The sequence below is a fragment of the Dama dama genome, chromosome 20 (genome assembly GCF_033118175.1).
Source record: "Dama dama isolate Ldn47 chromosome 20, ASM3311817v1, whole genome shotgun sequence".
NCBI lineage: Eukaryota > Metazoa > Chordata > Mammalia > Artiodactyla > Cervidae > Dama > Dama dama.
Window position 1 is genome coordinate 31,470,106 of NC_083700.1, and position 23,382 is coordinate 31,493,487.

The following is a 23,382-nucleotide window of genomic DNA, read 5'->3' on the forward strand; positions in this document are numbered from 1 at the left end:
TCAGTCATGTCCGCTTCTGTGCGAACCCATAGATGGCAGCCCACCAGGCTCCCATCCCTGGGATTCTCCAGGCAAGAACACTGGAGTGGGTTGCCATTTCCTTCTCCAATGCATGAAAGTGAAAAGTGAAAGTAAAGTCGCTCAGTCGTGTCCGACTCTTCGGACCCCGTGGACTGCAGCCTACCAGGCTCCTCCGTCCATGGGATTTTCCAGGCAAGAGTACTGGAGTGGGGTGCCATTGCCTTCTCCGCCCCAGAGGCTAGTGAGAATTTAATTTGGGGTAGAAGTTGAGGGAAAAAAAAGATACATTTTCAGTGATCTCCAGGAAGTGGAATAAAGATTTCACTAAATCCCAAATAAGCTAAATGTCATCTTTCCAGTTTAGATCTGGAGATACTACAAAGATTCAGAATGCAATTAGGGGAATTCCTTCGCAGTCAAGTGGTTAGGACTCTGTGCTCTCATTATCAGGGGCCTGGGATCGATCCCTGGTTGGGCAATTAAGATCTCACAAGCTGTGCGGCATACCCCACCACCAAAAAAAAGAGAGAAAATTTTTGATGTATATAGTTGATTTTGATTTATCATTATCCATAAGGGCTAAGGTTTAAAAAGGATAGACAGGTCTAAATTATAATCAACATTATAAAAAATAGATCATGACACTTTCAAATAATTTGTTCCATGCTTTATCATCTTACTTTAAAAAGTCATTTCAAGTATTTCTTAGAAACTGTTCTAGTAGTACCAATTATAAGTTTGGGTATATGTAGACAAATAGGTAGGGAAGGCAGACACGTTTAAAGAAATTTCATTAAAAAAAAGAATTCTACAAACCCTAAGGAAAACTGCTTGAAGATTTACTAAAGTAATAATATAACACACATAAGAGTGCCAAAGACCTCCTCCTTGTCCAAACTTTATAGTCAGGCTCCTCTGAGCCCTCTTCTCAACTCAAGCCTTTATCTTGGCCCTGTCTTGTCTATGGCCTGCCTAGCCCACTCTTAGCAAGAATCCTGCTGTCAGTTTAAAGAGAATTCTCCAAAACAAACAAACAAACAAAAAAAAGAATTCTCCAACTCTGCATATCTGATCAAGTTCTATATCCCCAGCCTCTGATGTATAAGTCCTTGATCTGCCAGTGAGCAAGAATCCTTCTACCCTGATGTCTCCTATTAGTACTTTTCCATTTATGCCTCCTCCACCCCCGCCCCAGCCATGCACTTGCTTGTTGGCTATAAATCTCCATCGGTCTCTGCTTATTTGGAGCTGATCTCAATCTCTCTCCCCTAATACAAAAGTATAAAATTAAGGCCTCTTATCATTCTAGCAAGTGTCAGATTGCTTTTCCTTAACAGAAGTCAGCACTGTATTTTACACTGTATAATAGTAAGTAAAACATACTTCACCATAAAATTAACATTTAAAAACCAAAAAATAGCTATTTTATTTTCTAGTTATCTTTCCCATCCATTCCCTTTTAATTTACAACTTCTCTACGCACCAAATTAGAAGGATATCCTTATTCCTTAGTCCTCATTCTGGACTCTCCTAATAAAAGACACCCAAAATGTCAATAAAAAGATTTCCAAGTATATACCTTAATTGGTCATTTAGATGTTCAATGTTAAGTGATAAAGCCTTAAGTCACCATTAAAAAAAAAAAAAAGAATTGGCCCAATCTTAGTCGAGATTAAAAAAACTGTCTTATCTAAAATCCAAAACAACATTGATATATATATGAAAGGAGGGGAAGAACTCTATTTGGCTTAATTAGAGATCTGCCTGAATGTCTAGATCAATAACTGAGGAAATATAGAAGTCTGAGATATAATGTTCTAATCAGTTAGGAAGAAAGATTAAAGAGAGTGAAAAGATCACATAAACAACATGTTGCTGAGAAGCTTAAGTTTGTTAAAACCCCCAACCCGATGGGACTGGGGAGATAGGTAAAAATTTCCAAGTACAATGGCCAGATACAAGGAGTACTGTTTTCGAAATAATCAGGACCAAATTAAGAAATGCCAGGAAAATCCACACTGAACGCCTTGAGTTTCACGTGCCAGAAAGCAATGATGCAAATACCAAGTCCAAAAAGGTAAGAGTTCAGCAGTGAGAGACCACACTGGCTTGGAAACAGATGCAGTCAGAAGCAAGAAGCATTTCCCCTTTAAGAGCTGGTGCACCTGGTATTTTAGTGTATTTCTATCTTAAAGGTGTCTTTTTTTTTAACCAATTTTAACTTTTTTTAAAAAAATCACTGGGAGTCAGACATGGTTTCACATGCCGGCTTTAGCACTTAATTACTTGGGTCTTAGTTTCTTCATCTGTGAGTATAATACCTGCTCATATATCTAGCACTACTTTGCCTGGAGAATCCCATGGACAAAGGAGCCTGGCTGGCTGTGGTCCATGGGGTCGCAGAAAGTTGGTGGGACATGACTTAAGTGACTGAGCACGCATGCACTTTAAGAATCCAATGAAATAACATGAGACAAACATAGCAGATACTTAACTTTCTTTCCCTAAGCAAACGCCTAGATATTATCAAATCTTTGTGTTTACCAATTTGTTCATTCACTCGGACAAAAAGAATGGCAAAAGAAGTAAGCCAACAAATTCCCTTTTGCCTTAATCCTTGGTTGTGAACAACAGCTATACAATTAAAATCACCTGGGGAAGTTTTAAAATAACTGATGCCTGGGTTCCACTCACAGACCTTCTAATGTAATATATCTGGAGGACAGCTTGGGCACCAGAATTTTTTAAAGATTCTTTGGGTGATTCTCAGGTCCTGTCAAGGTTGAAAGCCACTACCTTAGCTAATATTAAGTGTACATCTCCATGGTGGACACAAATAATGTAAGATATGCACATAGTCAGCATCCTGGCTTTTCAATTTTTGTAAATTTTACCAGTGTTAGCAAAACAACTTATACAAACAATAGACCTCAACAAAGATGTCAATCATTTAAAAATAACTATAATTCAAAGCAGCAAAACTGCCAAATCAGTATTACAGACAATATACAGCACAGAATTTGAGAAGGAGATGGATATGGGTTGGGTTGGTTAAAGACAACTACAAGGAAGGGGAAGGCAGGATCTAAGCTGTGCTCTACAAAGTGCTTTAAATAGTAGGGGGAGAAAGAAAGACGGTATTACAAATAAGGGAACTGGTTAAGAATAAAAAAGAGTAGGAAAAAAAACTGTTTTGTCAGTTTGGCAGAAACACATTTATCTGTGGATAATAAAAGAGAAAGGAAGAGTAAGATGAGTCAGATGGCAGCAGTTATGTTAACATCAAATCTGGTTTTATTCTGTAGGTAATGGAGAACTGCCAAAGTCTTCTGAGTGGGAAGCTCCATTAACAAAAATTAATCTGGAAGTACAGAATCCTCAATAGAGCTTCACAAAAGTTGGAAATCAGTCTGCCCTCTAAGAGTTAGTTAACTGTGAACTTAAGACAGATATTATCAAAGCAAGAAACAGCCATTTCTTTATTCACCAAATATCTGAAGGACTACTATGAAGGCACTATTTTAGGTAATGGTGATTCAACAGTACATGGTCCTTACAGAGCTACATTCTAGTGGGTAAACAGACAACAGATAAGATTAAACAACTAAACTACATGGTATGCTAGCTAGTGATAAAAGCTAAGAAATAATTATAAAGCAGGGAAAGGGGATATGAAAAGGTGGACTGGAATTGGACAGGGTGATCACAGAGGGCTTCACTGAGAAGGTAACTTTTGATGAAATATCTGAAGAAGTGAGGGATAAAGAAGGAAGAGAACTCCAAAGAACAGAGCAAATGCAAAGACGCATTAAGTCAGGATGTGTTTGGCCAGAAGAGAACAGGTAGGAGATAAAGTCAGAGAAGCAAGCACTAAAGAGGTCCGTGGGGACTTGCAGTCAGAGTAAGAACTTTCATTCTGAAGAACATGGGAAGCAACTGGAGGATTTTGAGCAGAGGAGTGACACATTCTGCCTTACATTTTTTTAACCAGATCACTCTGAGTGCCTCCTTGAGGACAGACTGCCTACAGAGAGACAAAAGTAGAAGCAGACGAGAGAGAAGGCCAGTGCAATCAACTATTTGGGAAATCACAGTGTGTCCTTTGAGGCTCAGCTGGTAAAGAATTTGCCGGCAATGCGGGAGACCTGGGTTCGATCCTTGGGTTGGGAAGATTCCCTGGTGAAGGGAAAGGCTACCCATTCCAGTATTCTGGCCTGGAGAATTCCATGGACTGTATAGTCCATGGGGTTGCAAAGAGTCAGACACAACTGAGCGACTCCGACTTTTCTTCCAGAGTGATTGAAATAAGGGTATGGTTAAAAAAAAAAAAAAAGGTATGGTAAAAAATTGTCAAGTTCTAGCCATGTTTTGAAGGTATAGCCTAAAGGATTTGCTAACGGATCTATGTGTACTGTGACACAAACAGGAATCAAAGATACTAAACTTTTTGGCCTGAGCAACTAAAGAATGAAATGCCATTAACTAAGAAGGGATTCCAACTGCAGGGGAAACTGTGACATGAAAAATTTTGAAACATAAGGGCTTCCTTCCAGTCTCGTAAAATCTGTCAAGAGCAAGTCCACTGCTGTTAAAAGTCAGAAGGTGCCCTACACAAAGATCGGACGTGGTCTGGGTGTTGAGTATATATCCCTACAATAGGAGAAAATGCCATTAAAATGTTAAGACTGTATAGTTAACTTCCCTGGCTCTGACTCCATGCTTAAATTGAAAAAATTGTAATTTGATTTCTTATGTACCCTATCTACTTGAAAAAATAATCTAACCCCTCCTATATTTATTAAATTAGTTGCTACCCTCTTCTTAAACACTAGTTTCATCAGCCTAGCTAATAAAAGTTTATCCTTACTATCCTGATGAATCAAGCTTCTGAACTTAACCGGCAAAGGATTAAGATATGAATAGTAGCTCTCAAGTTGCACAATTATTATTGGGAAGCTTATTAAAAATAGATTCCCAAGAATTTATCCCTCCAAATTCTGATGCAGCTGGTCTGTAAAGAATCCAGAAATCTTGCTTTTCAAAGAAACACGTTAAGCGTTGCTGTTGGAGGCTTCTGAGACAGTGCCCTAGGCCTTGTCATGAAGACTTTTAAGATCTTTAAACTTCTAAAGTTATGTTTCTCAACACCTTGGTTTTTTTTAACACCTTGGTTTTATAATACATTTTAAATACTAGAATTCTTAGTGGCGTATTTGTAGACGCTCAAAAGAGCACTATGCAAATGTGGTAGTAAGTTTTTTTTTTTTTTTTTTTGGTTGTGCCACGCACTTGCAGGATCTTAGCTTCCGGACCAGGGATTGAACCTGGGCCCACAGTAGTGAAAGCACAGAGTCCTAACCACTGGTAAATAAAAGTGAAATAAATAAATAAAATAAAATAGAAAAGAGACTGGTAATATTGGGTGCCGCTCAGGGGAACTTGGTAGCTGGAAAGTGGGTGGGAGGGGACTTTTTACAAGTCTACCATTTTAATTTTATGCATCTGATTATAGCTCCTATATACTCAAAATAATTTTAAAAAGACTCATGGAAATAGAAGAATAAAGTCTAATGATAGAAAGAAGAATTTACAAGACTGAAATACTAACTGATAGGAGAGGTTATGGGTGAAAAAGATGATGACAAAATTCTGAGTCTACGTGACTAAATGAGAATGGTGGAAAGAACAGAAAAGCAGAGGTTGGCAGGAGGTTCTGATAAAGGGAGAAGGGAAAATAACAGCAAGTATATATTCAAATCATCACCTAGTTCAGAAATCCGCAAGTAGTAAAACTGGCTTATCAAAAAATTATCATGACTAGTTTCCCCTGTCCAAGGTTTTTACTTTCAGGAATTACTCTACATAAGGACTTTAATTTTTTTTTTTTCCCCCCACAAAAAGATGAAGTGATTTGTGCACTTGAGACAGACAAGAGTAATGACACCTGATCCTATGTGTTTTTCTGAGCTCTAAAGGAAAGGACTTATGAAGGAAATACTTTTATTAGGGGTTTTGCAAGGTATACATAGTCAGCCCTCTGTATCCATGAGTGTAGAAACAGAGAACTAACCTTACTACTTCTTATATAAGGGACTTGAATATCTGCAGATTTTGGCATGGGGTGGGGGGGTCCCTGAAACCACTCCTCCACAGATACCTAGGGACAACTGTATAGACACTAATTTTGATGTGCAATAAGGCTTCAAAACTTTATTGAATTTACTAGGGAAATGCTCCCAGGGGGATCAAAGATTCTTAGCAGTGCCATGACAGAGCACCAGTAATGGCAGTAGATGCTTAGACACTATGTATACTCAAAGAGGCACCCATGGTGTGGACATATTCCTGAACACAAAAAATACCTACAGATTACCAGAAATAACTGGGGAAGGGGAATGAGGGAGCATGAGCTGGGGAAATACAAAAATGAATGAAGCTGTGATTGATTGGTGTCTTTCACACCAATAGCTTGGGCCTACACTATGTACCTGGTGCTCTGCTAGGCACTAGATAAATCCTTGCAGTAACCAAGGATTTCACAGCTTCGTTATCAGGGCAAATGTGCCAAAGCAGATAATGACAGAAACTCCTGGAACATTTTAACATTTCAGTTTTTAAAAGAGTTTTTTTTTAAGAGCTTGAAAAAGTTCATTAAACTTTGTTCAATCAGTTTGATCCAATTCCCCTTACCTATATTAAAAGAAAACTTTCGAGGTCCACCTATTTTAGAAGAAAACTTTCAAGGCTCAGAGACAAGTGATTTTTCCAAAATCACACTGGTAGCCAACAGCACAGCAAGAAGAGACCAAATATCCTGAGGCTTTTTCTTTCCCACTACCCCACAATACCTCATTTATAATTCATTAAATAGGTGACTATCCTGGTAGTCCAGTGGTTAAGGATCTGCCTTCCAATGCAGGGGACTAAGGTTTGATCCCTGGTTGGGGAACTAAGATCCCACATGCTGCAGGGCAACTAAACCTCTATGCCACAACTAGAGAAGGCTATGTGCTGCAACAAAGACCCAGCACACACACCTCCCCCACCCTCCCCAAAAAAAGAATATAATATAATTCATTAAATGAATTACTCTGATTTTTTTCATTCATGGATATGTTAAAAATAGTACAGTGAAAAAAGCAAGCCTTCTGAATCAGAGTAACCTGGTGTCTGAATTTTTTGACAAATGCTTTGCTTAGCTTTAAGGCTGGTCCTAATGAAACAGCTAGATGTTCTTGAAGAAATTATAATAAACCTACACTCTTCACCAGAAATGGGCGCCTGAATTTGTACCTGCTTAGGCTTTGTGCTCCTGTCCAAGATTTTGTAACAGATTATATGAATACTACTCAGCAAACCCAACAGAAGATTTAAAAAGGGTAGTATTAATTCTAATGAATGACTTGTTACAAAATAGCCATGGCCATTAAGCTTTAGGGTTTACTTTATAAGAGAATAACTCACCTAGTAAATTAAGGAGGTAACACATAATCAAGGAAATCCACTTTACAAGTATAAATATCTTCATGATCTCTAACAAAGCCTTCAAATTTCAGTGTCTATTTACAACATTTTCCACACCTCTCCTATATAATTTTGATAAACCCATTTCTCAAGAAGTGTCTTAAAAACGGTTTTATCTAAACTTAAAGCATAGAGATCCAATTTTCAGTTATGGTACTTTTGAAGCTGTACACAAATATTACACTTGTTAGGCTGAAGGAAAAAAATGTACCACTGGCACTTTTTTCAACCCTAAAATTTTGTGTGCATTTATGTGTTTATAATGTTGAATCATGAAATAAAGGAAACAGTCGGTGCAAAGAATACAAACAAGTAGTTTATCTCATACCTTAAATTTTCTAATTATGGCATCTTTTCATTTTGGTCTTGTAAAGCATTTGGAACCATGTAACTGAAGACTCTACTAGATAAGTAGAGCTCATTCTCAGAAACTGAACTCTAGGATACAACTAAAAGTATTTATTTTTGCAAGTTATTACACTTTCAACTTCCTGTTTTATTTAGGCAGCTCATCATGACCATTTCAGGTAACAATGCAGAAGTTAAAAAACCCAACTTCCTCTTTATAAAGTGACAAAAACTTCAGCAGTTAGTTATGAGAATGGTTGATCTTACTAGCTTTTACAGAAACATTTGCAAGGAAATCTGAGGCCATCACCACCAAATTCACCTCTGGGCTCACTGTTTTTAGAAAATGTAACAAAGATAAAAAGCAGTATTAAAATATATTTGGCATCATGACACACGTGTGCTACAAAAAATAAAATCAAATGCAGTTGAGATCTTAGTTAAAAAAAGAAAAAAATGAAAACTTTACAGCACCCTCAAGGAAGAATCAATATACAAACTAAGGCTGAAAATATCTTTTTTGTAATAGTGCCTTGGTTGTGAAAGTTTTGTACAACAAGCATCTTGCTTAAAGGTAACTTTTTGTTTACGAATGCTAATGTATTCATATCAACAAGTCTTTTCAGAAAAATACTTTTTCAGTTCATGAATTCAGTTAAAAGGCATCAGAAGCCTGGAGAAAAAGAGGTCAAGTATAAAGTTGAAGGAAAATGGAAGTAATCTTTCAAGTCAAAGCCCTTTATTTTTACCTACTGATCCACAACAGAGATATACATATCAGTTCATCTCTAGGAATAAAAAATCTAACAAAATTTCAGTAATCTCAGTCATATGGATTTCTTACATGAGATTTTTTTTTTTATATCAGCTATTCTTAATTATCTACTCTAATGAAGACAATGCAGTTAATCTAAAACCTGTTTACTGAATATAAAATTCATCAACATTTTTGGGGCAGATTTACCTTACTAACTATGATTTGCTTGCTATGTCATTATTAAAATTAGCAAAAGAAATATGCTGGGAGATAAGAGAAAACTGGTCACAGATCTGCTGCTATAAAATTAAGGCTTTTTTTTAATGTTACTAATTTCAACACTGTCAATATCCAGAGACATCTTAATTTACACTTTGAAGTAGGTATTTCTCCTCTAAGTTCAATTAAAAAGGCATTCTAAAAACAAAAAAAGGGCATTCTAATCCTGTGTCAAAAACAAAAACCCAACACTGGTAAACTTCAAAGTTTATTATCTTAAATTCTAGTGAAATTTTGCTTATGTGGACCATCAGTTGGGCTAACAAATGCTTTGCTATCCCATGATTTTCATTATAATTTAACTTCACCTGAATTATAACTTTTTGCCTTTAGAATAAACACCTTATTATATTAATAGTTTTCTCCCTAGCATAAGTTCACATACAGTATAAAATGCCCTTGCCCCGTTAAATCTTATACATTTACAAGAATCAATATCCAAGTAAGAGAAAATCTAATTCTGAAGTGTTGTTCAATGGCTTGTGAATGTTCAGCGCTTTCTTTAGCATTTCAAAATGGCATGGCTTATATGATATACCAAGTTATTCCATACAGAGGACTCTTGGATCATAAACAGTCCAAGAAAACCCAGATACATTAACAGAGTATTCAGAGGTGTACATTTTGTAAGAGTCACTGTGGGAAACAAGACATAATTCCTTGTCCTACTACGAATTATGTTGTGAAATCATTATAATGTTCTCAAGTTCTAAAATCTTTAACCTATTTACTGAAAACCCTGACAAACTGTTATAAAAAACTTGCAGTTGTCAGGAAAAGAATTATTCCACCTAAGGTGGAATATTCTCTTGTACTTAAGACACTTTTAAAGAAATAAGCATACAAATTACACACAGACAAGTTCAACTATAATCAGAGACATCACAGTGGAGCACCAAAGAAGGCAGGAAGCTTTGTCCAGACTTGCATATGTTAACATTAAGTGTACGTGCGACATAAAACCTTTCTGGAGTTAAAAAACAAAGAATTCGTTGGCTAATCTTGTTAAGAAAAAAATCGAAAACTGTTTTTCAAAAATTACCGTTGAAAGGCTGTTAGACCTAAGGGACAGAGTCACCGAGGGGGCCGTATACATACAATCAAAGGTGTGTTACAGAGAAAAGCGTGTTCAGATTCTGAAGCCAATCTCCCTGAGGCTCACAGATTTATTATCGCGAGTTCGTTTAGCCGGTAGTATGTGGGAAAAGAGGTGTAGGAGGATAGGCGGCCAAGACATTAGAGACCTCTCCCTGTCGAGGAGTCGTGACAGCAAAATCACTTCCTGAGGAAGGAGGAGCAAAAGGGAAGTTAAGAGGCCACCCTGACCAGGAAGTGACTCGCCCTAAACTAGCCCCAATCGTATCTAAAAATGGGGGGATGGGGTGAGCCCCAACAGCTAAAGGCGGTAAAATAATTGCTTCTTGATTCGTCGCGACATCATCATCGCGCCCTTTCTCAAATACAAAATAGGTCCACAGTCACAATTCAATAACGGAAGGTCTCTTCTTTCGCAGGAAGACCACTGGGTTGTGCCTCAGGCCCAACAGTAAAACAGAGTTGAGGAATGGGGAACTGGGGCCACCGTGAGGCAGAGGAAAGCCCCTCAAGAGGGCAGCGAAGCGTCCCGACTGCGGAGAGCGTATGCCGGCACAGGCCGAGAAGCTTCCTTCTCCTGGGGGCACTGCCGGGGTTCCCACCGCAGTCAGGTCGGGCCTCCCTTCCCTGTCCCGGGAAGAGGCAAGAGAGAGAGGCGAACCCCTTACCTTCTCCTCATCCGACACCCGATCCTCGAAGTCGGCCATCTTGGGCTGCTCTGGCCCAGCCCGGCCCTAGCGCGAAGGAGGCCGGGAAGAAAGCCGAATGATGGAATCACAGCGAGGGCCGTCGGAAGGACCCGCCCGGAAACGCCGACCGCGAGAGCGCCATGTCAGTTACGGGCGGGGGTATGGCCCCGGGGCTCGGCGCCCAAGGAAGTCGGCTAACTTTAAATCTAATATCTTTCTCACCGAGTTACAATTATTTCCCCACTCATTTTTGGGACGTTGGGAGCGTGTTTCGACTGGTATTGGCGCCCGAGCTCCAGCCATTTCCCTATTCATCTATGGGACGTTGGGAGAGTTTTTCGACTGGTATTGGCGCCCGAGCTCCAGCCGACCGAATTGCTGTCGCTACTCCTGTAGATTTTCCCAGTACCAGTGCTCTCCATGCCAGCCAAGCCCAAAGGGTGTAGTGCTGCTCGGACTCTGGAACGGTTGGTGGCTTTTTCAACCCTAGGAATGGGGTGGAAGGCGACCCTCACTCGTCTGGAGGCTAAAAACTTCACTCCGGGGTCACAGTTCAGTTCCTCCAGAATAGGTGCTGCCATCCGCCCTTTCCCTCCTTCGGAAGGAATAAATAGCTCAGTCCTGGGGCGCTCCTCCACTTTCCACATCTCCGTCCCCGTTCCCTGGGACTATCAGTTTTCACGGAGGCCAACTTTAAGTCCGCCACTATCCCAGGATTCCCGACTCCCGCTTTCCTGCCCTTCTCCCCTCCCAACTCCCGGCGCCAGCGGGAGCGGCAAGATGGCGGACAGTGACGGCTTAGGTGAAGCAGCGATTGCTGCGGCGTCTCCTTCTGCCCCTGCTCCCGGCCTAAGCCCGCCGCTGGGCTGGAGGGAGCGGCTGCGGGCTGGTCTGGCGGGCATAGGGGCCTCACTGTGGTTCGTGGCGGGGCTGGGGCTGCTTTACGCTCTAAGGGTCCCGCTGAGGCTGTGTGAGAATTTGGCAGCGGGTGAGAGGCCCAGAGCTCCCCGGGGACGGGCGGCGGTGCGGGGTAGGGGGCAGTTAGAGGTGCTGGGGGCAAAGGCCAAAGGGCAGAGATTTCCTTATCACGGGAGAGCCTCGGAGTATGAGTTAGTTTAAGCGACCGAGTGGATTCTTTTTCTCTGAGGCCGCAGCTGATTGTCAAACTTGAGCTGCAGTCGCCGGCTCCTCCCCGAACTCTTAAGATCCGCCCTCTCTCGTGTGCCCTCTTGCGCCCTAAGAGAAACCACCTGACAAGCTGTAAGCTTCAGGTGATAGGGCCGATGAGAGCAATTTCAGACCTGGATGAAGAATTTATACACACCCTTTGAGTCTCCCGCCACTGAGCTGAGAGAACCCACACTCAAACAACAAAACATCTAAGAGAAAACACCACGATCTTTGCCAACTATTCTTATGTTTTAAAATAGCTTTGTCAAGAAACAGTTTCCGTTATATTTTTGTCCGTTCTCTGTTTTAGGCTTTATCTTGAGTCATACAATAGAACAGTACAGGAAGTAAAGAGAAAGAGAGCCACAAACGGTAGTGGGTACTTTCCTTAGTTCGTTCTTTCAACATTCGTAGAGAGCTTGCTGTGTAGTGTGGGCTGAAGACCCAAAGACATCTACGAGGTGACGATCCCTTGGATTCTGCAAATATTCTTTAGCTGTAGCCGGGTCAGAGTGGATGGGAGCCAGGGCCTCTTACTATGTCATTACAAATCGGCAACCTCAGATTAAAATGAAAGTATTTCTGTTGGGTGACGATTTTGACTGTCAGTGCTGTTTTATTTTTCTGTAGAAAGAGAAGGCAAGTGTTCCGTTTTCTATCCTGTGAGATAACATCAAAGACTGAGATAATGTTCTGAAATACTTTGGGCTTTTTAAGAACTGAGTATGTAAATCCAGATACAACTAACACACTAAAACAAGCTAGATGAATTGACCTTCCTATACTGTTTGAAAAAGCTAATTTGGTGTTTCTGTTACAGGTTAATGAAGTGCTTACTAGTGGTTTGTACGCTCAGTGAAATGTTACTCATTGAGTTTATCTTTTTTTTTTTACATATATACTAACTATATATTAACTATGGCATTCAGATGAGAGTCGATGACTTACAGATTTTTATTTCTTTCTAAAACCCAAAGTATTTATGAGACTGTTATTTGAAGTGAAGAGTCTGGTCCAGGTTTTCAGTGAATCAAATATAGGAAGCAGTTAGTTTGCTGTTCTCTTTGGGCTATTTTGCCTCTCTAGGTGACCTGTCAAATACATACACTATTTCCTTCCCTCTAACTTGAAACACTGGTTTGGATCTCACCAAAATAATTAGGAAATAGTTTTAATCTGCCTTGGTAATATATGTGATGGAACTGCAAAAGTTCTTGTCTAAATTATGATGTTCTTGGTTTTATTCTCAACAGCAAGCTAAATGATCTCCTTACATGTGTGAAGGCATTTTTAAGATATGATACAATGAGAATGCAAAGTAGCTTTTTAAAAAATTACAACTTTCTCAAATGAATCTCATACTAGATATTAATCTACTTATGTTCCTTCACTCATAAAGTCACCTACATATTTGTAACTTCAGTACTTTTAAACTTTGATTTGTTTTTTCTTTTTGGCAGTGACAGTATTTTTAAATTCATTGACACCCAAATTCTATGTGGCACTTACAGGGACATCTTCTTTGATATCAGGACTAATATTTGTAAGTAGTTTCCATTTCCTTCATGCTTTGGTGTTTATCTAAAAATCAAATCTGTTTCAATTATTATAGTAATTATAAATACTTATAGATTAGCATTCTTAAAATGTGAAAAAGCATTTTAAAAAACACTGCAACTTCCTCGCTACTTTTAGAGATTGGTAGTATTCATTTGCATATAATAGAGTGTGTGTGATGGGGAGTGTAGTGGGAGGTGAGTTCCCCCACTAAGTGCTCGTAAGCTTGGCTAGGTAACAAAAATGAGTAAAATGGGCAGAGTGTAAAAAATAAAATTTTTATTTACTTTGAAGACTGGATTATCTGGACAGTACATGTTCCTTCTAGAAAAGGCTATGTTCCTTCTAGAGAAGGCTAAAGATAATTGTTGCCATGTAGATTTGCAGACCAGTATTACTGGAACTTCCAATTTTTTCAAATGATTTCAAGAAAACCTGGATATAAAGTTTTTATCTTAAGTCTTCCAGTACTTTAATGCTGGCAACATTGAGCAGACTAAAAATTTATATGTGTCTTGAATTGGGCTTATAGTCTACCTGCTGTTTACCTCTCTAGAGTGTTTAAGAGTAGAGTAGACTAACCATCACTTTAGTTGTGTGACTTTGAGCAAATGAATTAACTTTTCTAAAGCTCCAGTTTCCTTATCTGTACACTGGGGATTATAACAGTATCACCTTGGTAATTCCCTGGTGGTCCATTGGTTTAGGGCTCCCTGGTTTGACTGCTGAAGGCCCGGTTGGATCCCTGGTCCAGAACCTTAAGATCCCATGAGCTGCCTGAGTTGGCAAAAAAAATAAAAAATAGTATCAGTTTCATAGTTATGAGGATTAACTGAGATAATGTGTGTGAAAACTTGCAACAACATAGTAGCACTTGCTGAATTTTGGCCATGTTATTCTAAGAAGTTAGGCAAAAAAGAAACCTGTTTAATTCAATTTTCTCTTGCTTTATTTAACCATGCTATCATTTTTAATTTGAAAAGATTTTTTAAAAATTTGTAATCTTTGTTAACATCCCTAGGAGCTAGTGTTTCCTAGTGTCAACTTTGGAAAAATACTGCTACAGATAAAAATCTTAGGAAGTATTATGGCATGCATGGCGAATGAAATTTTTCTAAATTTTTTTCTCATCTCTAGGTGGTGCTCTGTAACTATAGTAGAAATGTAAAAATAATAACATTTGTATTGGAGTTTTGTTTTTTTTTTTCCTATAGAGACACTTGACCATTTTGTTAAAGAGAAATGCCAGATGAAAAAGAGACTTTTCTCTCGACTCAAAAAAAATTGTTGAGGAATTCTGGATGAAAACTCTGTTTTTATTTTTATTTTTTAAATTTTTTATTGAAAACTCTGTTTTTAAAAGCCTAAAAATTTACTGATTTATAAATCCTTTTCATAATTTAGCATATTTTGCCACAGAATAGACTGCAAGGAGATCTAACCAGTCTATCCTAAAAGAAATCAGTCCTGAATATTTATTGGAAGGACTGATGTTGAAGCTGAAACTCCAATACTTTGACCACCTGATGTGAAGAACTGACTCATTTGAAAAGACCCTGATGCTGGGAAAGATTGAAGGCGGGAGGAGAAGGGGATGACAGAGGATGAGATGGTTGGATGACATCACCGACTCAATGGACATGAGTTTGAGTAAACTCTGGGAGTTGGTGATGGACAGGGAGGCCTGGCATGCTCCAGTCCATGGGGTCGAAAAGTTGGACACGACTGAGTGACTGAACTGAACTGATAAAAATCTAAATAAAGGAGATAAACTATCTTTAAACAGCTTATATAGTGGAAAAAGCATTGCTCTTGCAACCAGCAGATGAAGTTTTGAGTCTTGACTCTGCCATTTGGGCAAGTAACATGAATTGAGTCCTAATTTTCTTGTTTATAAGGAGGGGAGAAAACTTACACACACACACACATATAATATTGATTCATAACATATGATACGTAAAACAGTTTTTAAAATTTGTTACTTTTTTCAAATCAGAGTTTTAAATTTATAAAAATTAGGAATTCAAGTAACATTTTAAAGGTTGAACTGTGTCATTACCCTTGAACTACTGATGAGTTTTTATTAGCAAAGTTATTTATAATTTCTTTTACCACCTGAAATGAGGAAGCTAGTTGTGCTGTGTTATCTCTACCTGAAGAGGTTGTGTGCTTGGGAGCTTGAAGAATAGCAGCAAAGCCAGTTGTTTAGTTATTATGAGTACAAAGTTTATTCTGAAAGGAAAAAAAGAGCCTATGGGAGTACATAAAATAGTTTTTCATTCTGTGGAATCAGGAAAAATTCCCTTCGGATATGTCGTTTAAGCTCACACCCAGAGAAGCCAGCAAAGGGAGCTGAAAAGGCCGGAGTATCCAAATATGAAACACTCTGCTAATTCAGCACAGAGAGCTGCTTTTGATTTCCTCTTATAGCAGTGATAAACCATGGAAACAGAAAGAAAGGAATATCCTGACTTTTAAATGGTTCAATATGGGAATCAACCTGACTCTTAACCTACATTAACAGTACTGCCAAATACTGGATTAGTACTTTATTGTTCAGAAGAACTTCTAATTCTTGTCAACCATATTTGCTCAATAGGACATTGAGGCTGTGAGAATTTAAGTGACTTACACAAAACACACAGGTAAAGTATGGCTGAATTGGGAGTCAGTGTGGGCATTCTAACCCTAGTGTAGTGGTTAAGCACATCATACTAGTTGTTTCAAAATTATTTTTCTTTTAATTGCGCTACAGATAGACTAAAATGACATTGTAACGTAACATATTCTTTATAGCTTAAATACTTATTGTTTTTTAAATGCTTTATTTACAGACATGTTTCTTCTAGTGTTGCTTAAGCTTGTCTGAATTTTATGACAAAGCTATAAAAAGGCATTTACCTCGGCTTGGTATGTGTTATCAGGGAATCTTGCGTTTGGCTTGTTTTTTGGAAGGAAAGTACATTTAAAAGACTGAATTAAACAGGGACGTCTTGAGAGAATGTTTTGATTTGAACTCATATCTGCTGATCAGTTCTGTTTTAAATGAAAGATGTTTTCTCTTTGTCACAGATATTTGAATGGTGGTACTTTCATAAGCATGGCACATCTTTTATTGAGCAAGTTTCTGTAAGCCATTTGCGACCATTGATGGGAGGAACAGAAAGCAGCATTTCAGAGCCAGGTTCTCCTTCCAACAACAGAGAAAGCGAAACCAGCAGGCAGAATTTGTCAGGTGAAATGAAATGTTTTCAGAGCTGTATAGTTAAGATTGTGTTTGACAGTGGCAGATAGAAAACATTTAACAATAGAAATATGTCTTTCCTTTAAATACAGGTTTAATGGCTGATATGGAAAGCAATGATCGTCAGAGACCTAGACTCCTTCTATTTTTTTTTTTTTTGACTCCTGTTTTATTAGCCTGCCATATCCTGTGCAGTTTTTCCTTGTGTTCCAAGACAGTTGCTCTGGCTTCAGCCATCGTGCCCACATTCTAGTCAGCAGGAAGGAGAATAGGTCAGGAGAAAGACACTTTCCCCACAGCAGTCAAGGATACTTCGCAGAAGCGTTACATACTATTTTGACTTACTTTCTACTGGTCAGATCTTTATCAAATGGTTAGAACTAGCTGTAAGGGGGGTTAGAAATTGTAATCATTTTCTCAATGTACATGTGCCCAGGTGAAAAGGGGATCTTATTACTGATAAAGGAGAGAACAGAGACAATTAGCCATCTCTGCCAAGAGAACAAAGTTAGGAAAAATATTTTTTCTTGTCAGTATATTTACAAAGACATCAAAATCTCTTGTCAATGTATGAATATTCTGTTGTCATACTTAAATTGTAGACCATTCTTCTATATGTATCTGGTAATTATATAATTAAGAAAGTAAAATCTTTGAAGCCAAATAGAAGTGACATTTTTGGATTATTGTTCCTTTCATTTGGTATGAAAATCTCATGGACAGAGGAGCCTGGTAGGCTACAGTCCATAGGGTCTCAGAGAGTTGGACAAGACTGAGTGACTTCACTTTCACTTTCATTTGGTGTAGGTTATAATCATACAATAATAATACAAATGAGTTAATTCTGTAGAATGCCATAATGTCTCATTTGTTCAGTAAACTAAACTTGAAATTTATATTAGTTTAGTAGAAGAATACTACCTGAGTGAAATTGATGGCACTTTTTATGTGTGGTCAGGGAAGTTCTCTGAGAAAGAACCATTTAAACTGAGCCATAAAGCTTGAGTGGGAGTTGACCAGGATTAGTAGGGGTGGGGTTGACAGCCATTCAGGAAGTACGGGAAGGAATAATGGTAATTTTCTTTCCTCTTCTCCTTTCTCCCCTTTCATAAAATAATTATAGAACTCTTAAGAATAAGGCATATTGGATGTGAGGGCGATCTGGCTGCAACATCTGTCACCCCATTGATCGCCAGGGTTGATTCGGCTTATCTGGCTGGCTAGGCAGGTGTCCCCTTCCTTCCTAACCACTCCATGTGCATCCCTTCCAAAGCTGCATGCTCGGTGGAGGAGTATGACCATTCCCAAGAGAGGAGGACCAGTCTTTGGTCAAGGGTATACGAGTAGCTGCACTCCCCTGCTAGAACCTCCAGACAAGCTCTCAAGAATAAGTCATGTTAAAATGAATATGACATAGATCTGTCATCAGGAAGCTCACAGTCCAGTTGTAAATAATTATAACAGTAATGCATTATACAGTCTTACACCCTATTGTGAGATTGAGTCAAAGTTCTCTGGTTCCACTTTCTCTCCCTAGGTATCTGCATCTTATTCTATAATATTGTTGTCCATAGACATATATATTGGGAGAGCCAATTTTAAATTTCTGCCCTCAAGCTCTCTTTTATGTTCTAGACCCACATTTCTAACTCTGCTAGAAATCTTCACCTTTGATGGCCCTCAGCAATCCTAAGCTTACAGTCCAAAGTGAAGCTGCTGATTATCTTTTCAATAGATACTCTCCACAATCCTAAAATCTATTAATTTCCATAAGAGAAATCTTTGAGTTGTTTTAGATAATATCTCTTTTATTTCCCCTTCCTTCTCCAGACTGTTGACCCTCATTGTTTTCCCCTCAAAAATTATCTTGACTCTGCTCTGCCTTCTTTTAGTTCAGCATTCATTGCCCCATATCTGGGCCTTAGATATCTCTTTCCTGGATTATTGCTGTGCATCCTAACTAGTTTCCTTGCCTATGATACTTCTCCTTTTAGCACATTTTCTCCCTTTACTATAAGAAAGTGGTTCTCAAACTTTTTAGATCCAGGAATCTTTATACTCTTCAGAATTATTGAGTACCTCACAGAGCTTTTGTTTAAATATTGATTATATGCCCAGTATTTACCATATTAGAAATTGAAACAAATTTTAACAATATTTATCAATTGTTTTAAAAATAACAGAAACCCATTGCATGTTAACATATTTCTATGAACTGAACTGTGTCTCTCCCCCACCTCAAATTCATGTGTTGAAGCTCTAACCTCCAATATAACTATGCCCAAGCTATGGTATTTAGTTATGGCAGCCTGAGCTAAGACACATATCATGAAAAATAATTATATTTCCCTAAATAGGAAATTTTAATCAGAAGACTGTCATTGCTTTACATTCATTTAAATCTCTTTATTATCTAGCTTAATAAAGAAAAATAGCTTATTCTCATATCTGCTTCTGGCATTGCCTGTTGTGAAATGTTGTTCTGGTTGACATTTGTGAAGAAAATCTGTTCTCACACAGATGGGTAGTTGGAAAAGGGAAGAATAGTTTAATAATCTTTTCAGAAAGTTGTGGATATTCTTTTTTAATACAACAGCAAAATTTACTGAGAGATACTTTTTTTTTTTAGATACTTTCTTAAAGTTTAGTTGCAGTATGAAATCTGACTCTATACCAATTAACTCTTCATGTTCTGTTACATTAAAATCCCTTGGTGTCCCATTTTGAATGGGTCTTTCATTGTTCATTTAGAAAATACTCATTCACTGAGTTAGGCATGTCTTCCAAATATTGATACATTGTTAGTTTTTTAAAATGAGATTTATTAATATCACCACTAATTTCACAGAAAAGCCTTTAAGTATTGGGAAATTGTCAAGTTCATGGTAACTAATATAAGTTTTTCAAAATTCTAATTGTACTTGAAAGTTCAAATTCTATCATCAGCGGCAAGTACTGTTTTTTTCTTCCTTGAATTTGACAGATCTACTTTGTTCACCATTGAGAAAAATGTCTGCCAGGTATTTATCTGAATAATTATAAATTTGTCTCTTGGTGATTCTTTCAGATAAAAGTGATACACCATGGAAAAAAAAAGTTCAGCTCAAAAAACAATTGTTTATATTGAAGACAACTTTCATATTTGGTTGCCTGTTTACTAGATTAGGGGTGAGGAATCCAATGACTACTAGTTTAAAATACCCGCAGTTTTACAAACCATTGATTTTGTACCATCAGCCCAACTTTGCAGGACTGGCACTAGTGTGAGGCAAGTCAGATGCTTGGGGCACAAAATTTAAGGATGCCCTCACTCTCAGGGTGGCTCAGACGGTAAAGCATCTACCTACAATGCAGGAGACCTGGGTTCAATCCCTGGGTTGGGAAGATTGCAAAAAGTCAAACGTGACTGAGCAACTTCACTCACTCAAAAAGTTAAAAAGGCAAATAATGCCTTCTCATTTATTATGGAATATGTTGTTACTTTGCAGTTCCATGAATGTTAGTTTGACAACTACTGATCTAAACAAATACCTGATATTTGTTATCTTTCTATTTATAAACATTTGATGGCTTCTTACTAAGAATAATATCTAAGCTCTTTATGTAGTAAATAAGCTCCTTCATCAGTTTCCCCCAGTCTGTTCTGTAGCCTAATTTACAGCTCTCCTCACCTTCTTAGGTGTTAGTTACTCAGTCACCTCCAACTCTTTGCAACCCATGGACTATAGCCTGCCAGGCTTCTCTGTCCATGAAATTCTCCAGGCAAGACTACCGAAGTGGGTTGGCTTTCCATTCTTCAGGGGATCTTCCCAACCCAGGGACTGAACTCAGGTCTCCCACATCGCAGGCAGGTTTTTTACCATCTGAGCCATCAGGGAAGCCCTGTCACCTTCTACCGTGTACTTTAATCTTCCACCATGTACTCTAATTGAACTATGCTGTGTGGTTTTTTAATACTACTTCTGTTTAGAATGTTCTTCATCTGGCAACCTTCTACTCATTTTTTACGGTGGTTCAAGTTTAAAGGATTCAAGTTTAAAGCCTGGCGCACTGCAGTCCATGAGGTTGCAAGGAGTCAGACATGACTTAGTGACTAAGTTCAGTTCAGTCGCTCAGTCATATCCGACTCTTTGTGACCCCATGGACTGCAGCACGCCAGGCTTCCCTGTCCATCACCAACTCCCGAAGCTTGCTCAGACTCATGTCCCTCGAATGACTAAACAACAACAAAAACAACGTTTAAATGTCACCTCTCTAAAGTCTCCCCTTATTTCTCCAGAGCAAACTTAATCACTTCCTTTTTATTCTTAGAACAAAACATCTCTCTACCATAGCACTTTTCACACAGTTTAGGTGATAGTTTACATAACTGATTCTCATGCCACATGTAATTCAGTTAAACAAGTTAGTTCAGATTCTGTGGTAAGTTCTAGAAATACAAAAATGAGCAAAGTTTTAAAAGCTTGTATTTTAAAGGGAGCAACTGAAAACCAAACAGATAGTCACTTTGTAATATGGTAAGTTCTGTACTTCAATTGTGGACCAAAGGCTACAGAGGCAGAAATAAGGGAATAACTAGATTTGAATATATGCTGCGTGACAGCAGGGATGATCCATGCCTTATTCATCTTTGTGTTATACGTGGCCAGCATTGTGCTTAGCATGTTGGCTGAATTAGTATTTAACTACATTAGATGAAACTGTCTTAATTCCCCCCTTTTTCTCTGCTTTTTTTTAGAATGTAAAGTGTGGAGAAATCCTCTAAATCTTTTCAGAGGAGCAGAATATAGGAGGTATTACATTTTGCTTTCAGTATAATTATGACAGTGGTTTTAGAGTAAAAGTGTTATGGAAACATTTATTTTTACAGATACATCATAGCTCTTCTAGTTGGAGTTACAGATATATAATAAGGTAAAATGGTTAGCCCAGAGTTTAATTTTCTGCGTCTTGAATATGTTTACTTTTATCATGAGAAACATTGCTTCAAGCCATGTTTGTGATATATAATAAGTGTACATTTGCTCCTTGGTTTATGACAGAAAGCCTTTTCAAAGAATTCATGAGGTTAAGAAAAATTATAAATGTCAGCATATTCCTGTGCATACGTGCTCAATTTAAAGTTTGGCAGTTATTTGACAGTTTACTAGACAATATCAATCTGAATGTGAATATAAATTTCATTTGTGCAACAGTACAGGGTATGCTATTTTTATATTGCATTTTATATTGCCATTTCCTAGCTATACTACTGTGTCCATTGCTCTTCTGGTTTTTACTCTAAATGAGAAGACTGTTGAAACTTATGAAAAAAGATAACTTTATTTGTTTGGAAAGGGGCTGTGTTTTACCTGGGGATAGCATGGGGTATGTTACTTAATTCACTGAACAAGAAATAGTTTTTGTCTACTGTATGTGGACATTGTACAAAATGACGGGGATACAAAATGATTAAGCAGTAATCCTTGTGCATAAGTACTTGATAGTGTAGGACAGTCACATCCTGGGAAGTCAAAGCTAGCCTTTTCTGATAGATGCAATTGCCCTATATTAAGGGATTCTGCAAGAAACAGGTCCTTGAACTTCTCACTGTTTATTAAAAAGCTTTTAGGCTGTTATTCTTGTTATCTTATAGTATCTACTTCATGAAAATCTTAAAGAGAAATTTCTTATCTTAGTATAAGGAACCCTTTTTTATAATTTTACTTATTATTTATTTTTGGCTGTGCTGGGTCTTTGTTGCTGTGCGGGCTTTTCTCTAGTTGTGGTGTGCTAGCTTCTCATTGTCATGGCTTCTCTTGTGGAACACAGGCTCTAGGTGCACAAGCTTCAGTAATTGTGGCACACGGGCTCAGTAGTTGTGGTTCCTGAGATCTAGAACAAAGGCTCAACTGTTGTGGTACACAGGATTTGTTGCTCTGGGGCATGTGGGATCTTCCTGGATCAGGGATTGAACCCATGCCTGCATTGGCAGGCAGGTTCTTGACCAGCTAGCCACCCGGGAAGCCCAGGATAAGGAACTCTTAATGCTTCTGTTTGAATGATTAGTTTGTCTTAATGTGAAAGTCTAAAATGCATTGGTAATTATTGTGTGGTTCTGAGAAGCTTAGACTTGTATTATAGCCGACCTTTAGCAAGTTTATAGAACTCTTTGCTGTGGGCCATTTTATGGCCCAATCCTTGTTTTACTTTATTGAGTCTTTTAAAATTTGCTTCTAATTTAGGTTATTGATTTGTTGTTTTGTTGTGTAGTTGCTAAATTGTGTCTGATTTTTGTGACCCCATGGACTGTAGCCCACCAGGCTCCTCTGTCCCTGAGATTTCCCAGGGAAGAATACGGGAGTGGGTTGCCATTACCTTCTCCAGGGGATCTTCCTGACCCAGGGATTGAATCCACATCTCCTGCACTACAAGTGGATTCTTTACTGCTGAGCCACCAGGGAAGCCCTGAGTTATTGATACTATACATATATTTTTTAACTGCTTCAAATCATTTTGGGATTAATATAGAATGTTAAATTTTTTTTATGATTTTAGAATGTGTACCAAACTGCTAAGTGAACAAGGACTTGCTTTTTCTTTTTTCTTCATGATAGTTTCTTGCAAAATAGCTGAAAACTTTAAATAGCAAGACAACTTATTAAATAGTTTAAAATCTTTGATCATGTATATATAATGTGCTTTTAAACTGCCTTTTC

At 38.2% G+C, this 23,382-nt stretch overlaps 2 protein-coding genes across 15 annotated transcripts in view; one reads left to right on the forward strand and one right to left on the reverse strand.

Annotated features, from left to right (window-relative positions):
- The window catches only part of CAPZA1 (capping actin protein of muscle Z-line subunit alpha 1), a 42,314-nt gene extending 31,483 nt beyond the window's left edge, over positions 1 to 10,831 (reverse strand). Inside the window, exon 1 of the mRNA XM_061121151.1 lies at positions 10,693 to 10,831. Coding sequence (XP_060977134.1) covers positions 10,693 to 10,731 — 39 coding nt within the window. The 5' untranslated portion in view covers positions 10,732 to 10,831. The remainder of the gene's footprint in view (positions 1 to 10,692) is intronic.
- The window catches only part of ST7L (suppression of tumorigenicity 7 like), a 92,209-nt gene continuing 79,616 nt past the window's right edge, over positions 10,790 to 23,382 (forward strand). For 4 of the 14 annotated variants that reach the window (XM_061121136.1, XM_061121137.1, XM_061121135.1 and 1 more), the window contains exons 1-4: positions 11,220 to 11,701; positions 13,344 to 13,426; positions 16,513 to 16,675; positions 21,423 to 21,477. In XM_061121136.1, the coding sequence (XP_060977119.1) occupies positions 11,494 to 11,701; positions 13,344 to 13,426; positions 16,513 to 16,675; positions 21,423 to 21,477 (509 nt within the window). In that variant the 5' untranslated portion in view covers positions 11,220 to 11,493. The other 10 variants (XM_061121139.1, XM_061121140.1, XM_061121138.1 and 7 more) reach the window with 10 other exon arrangements.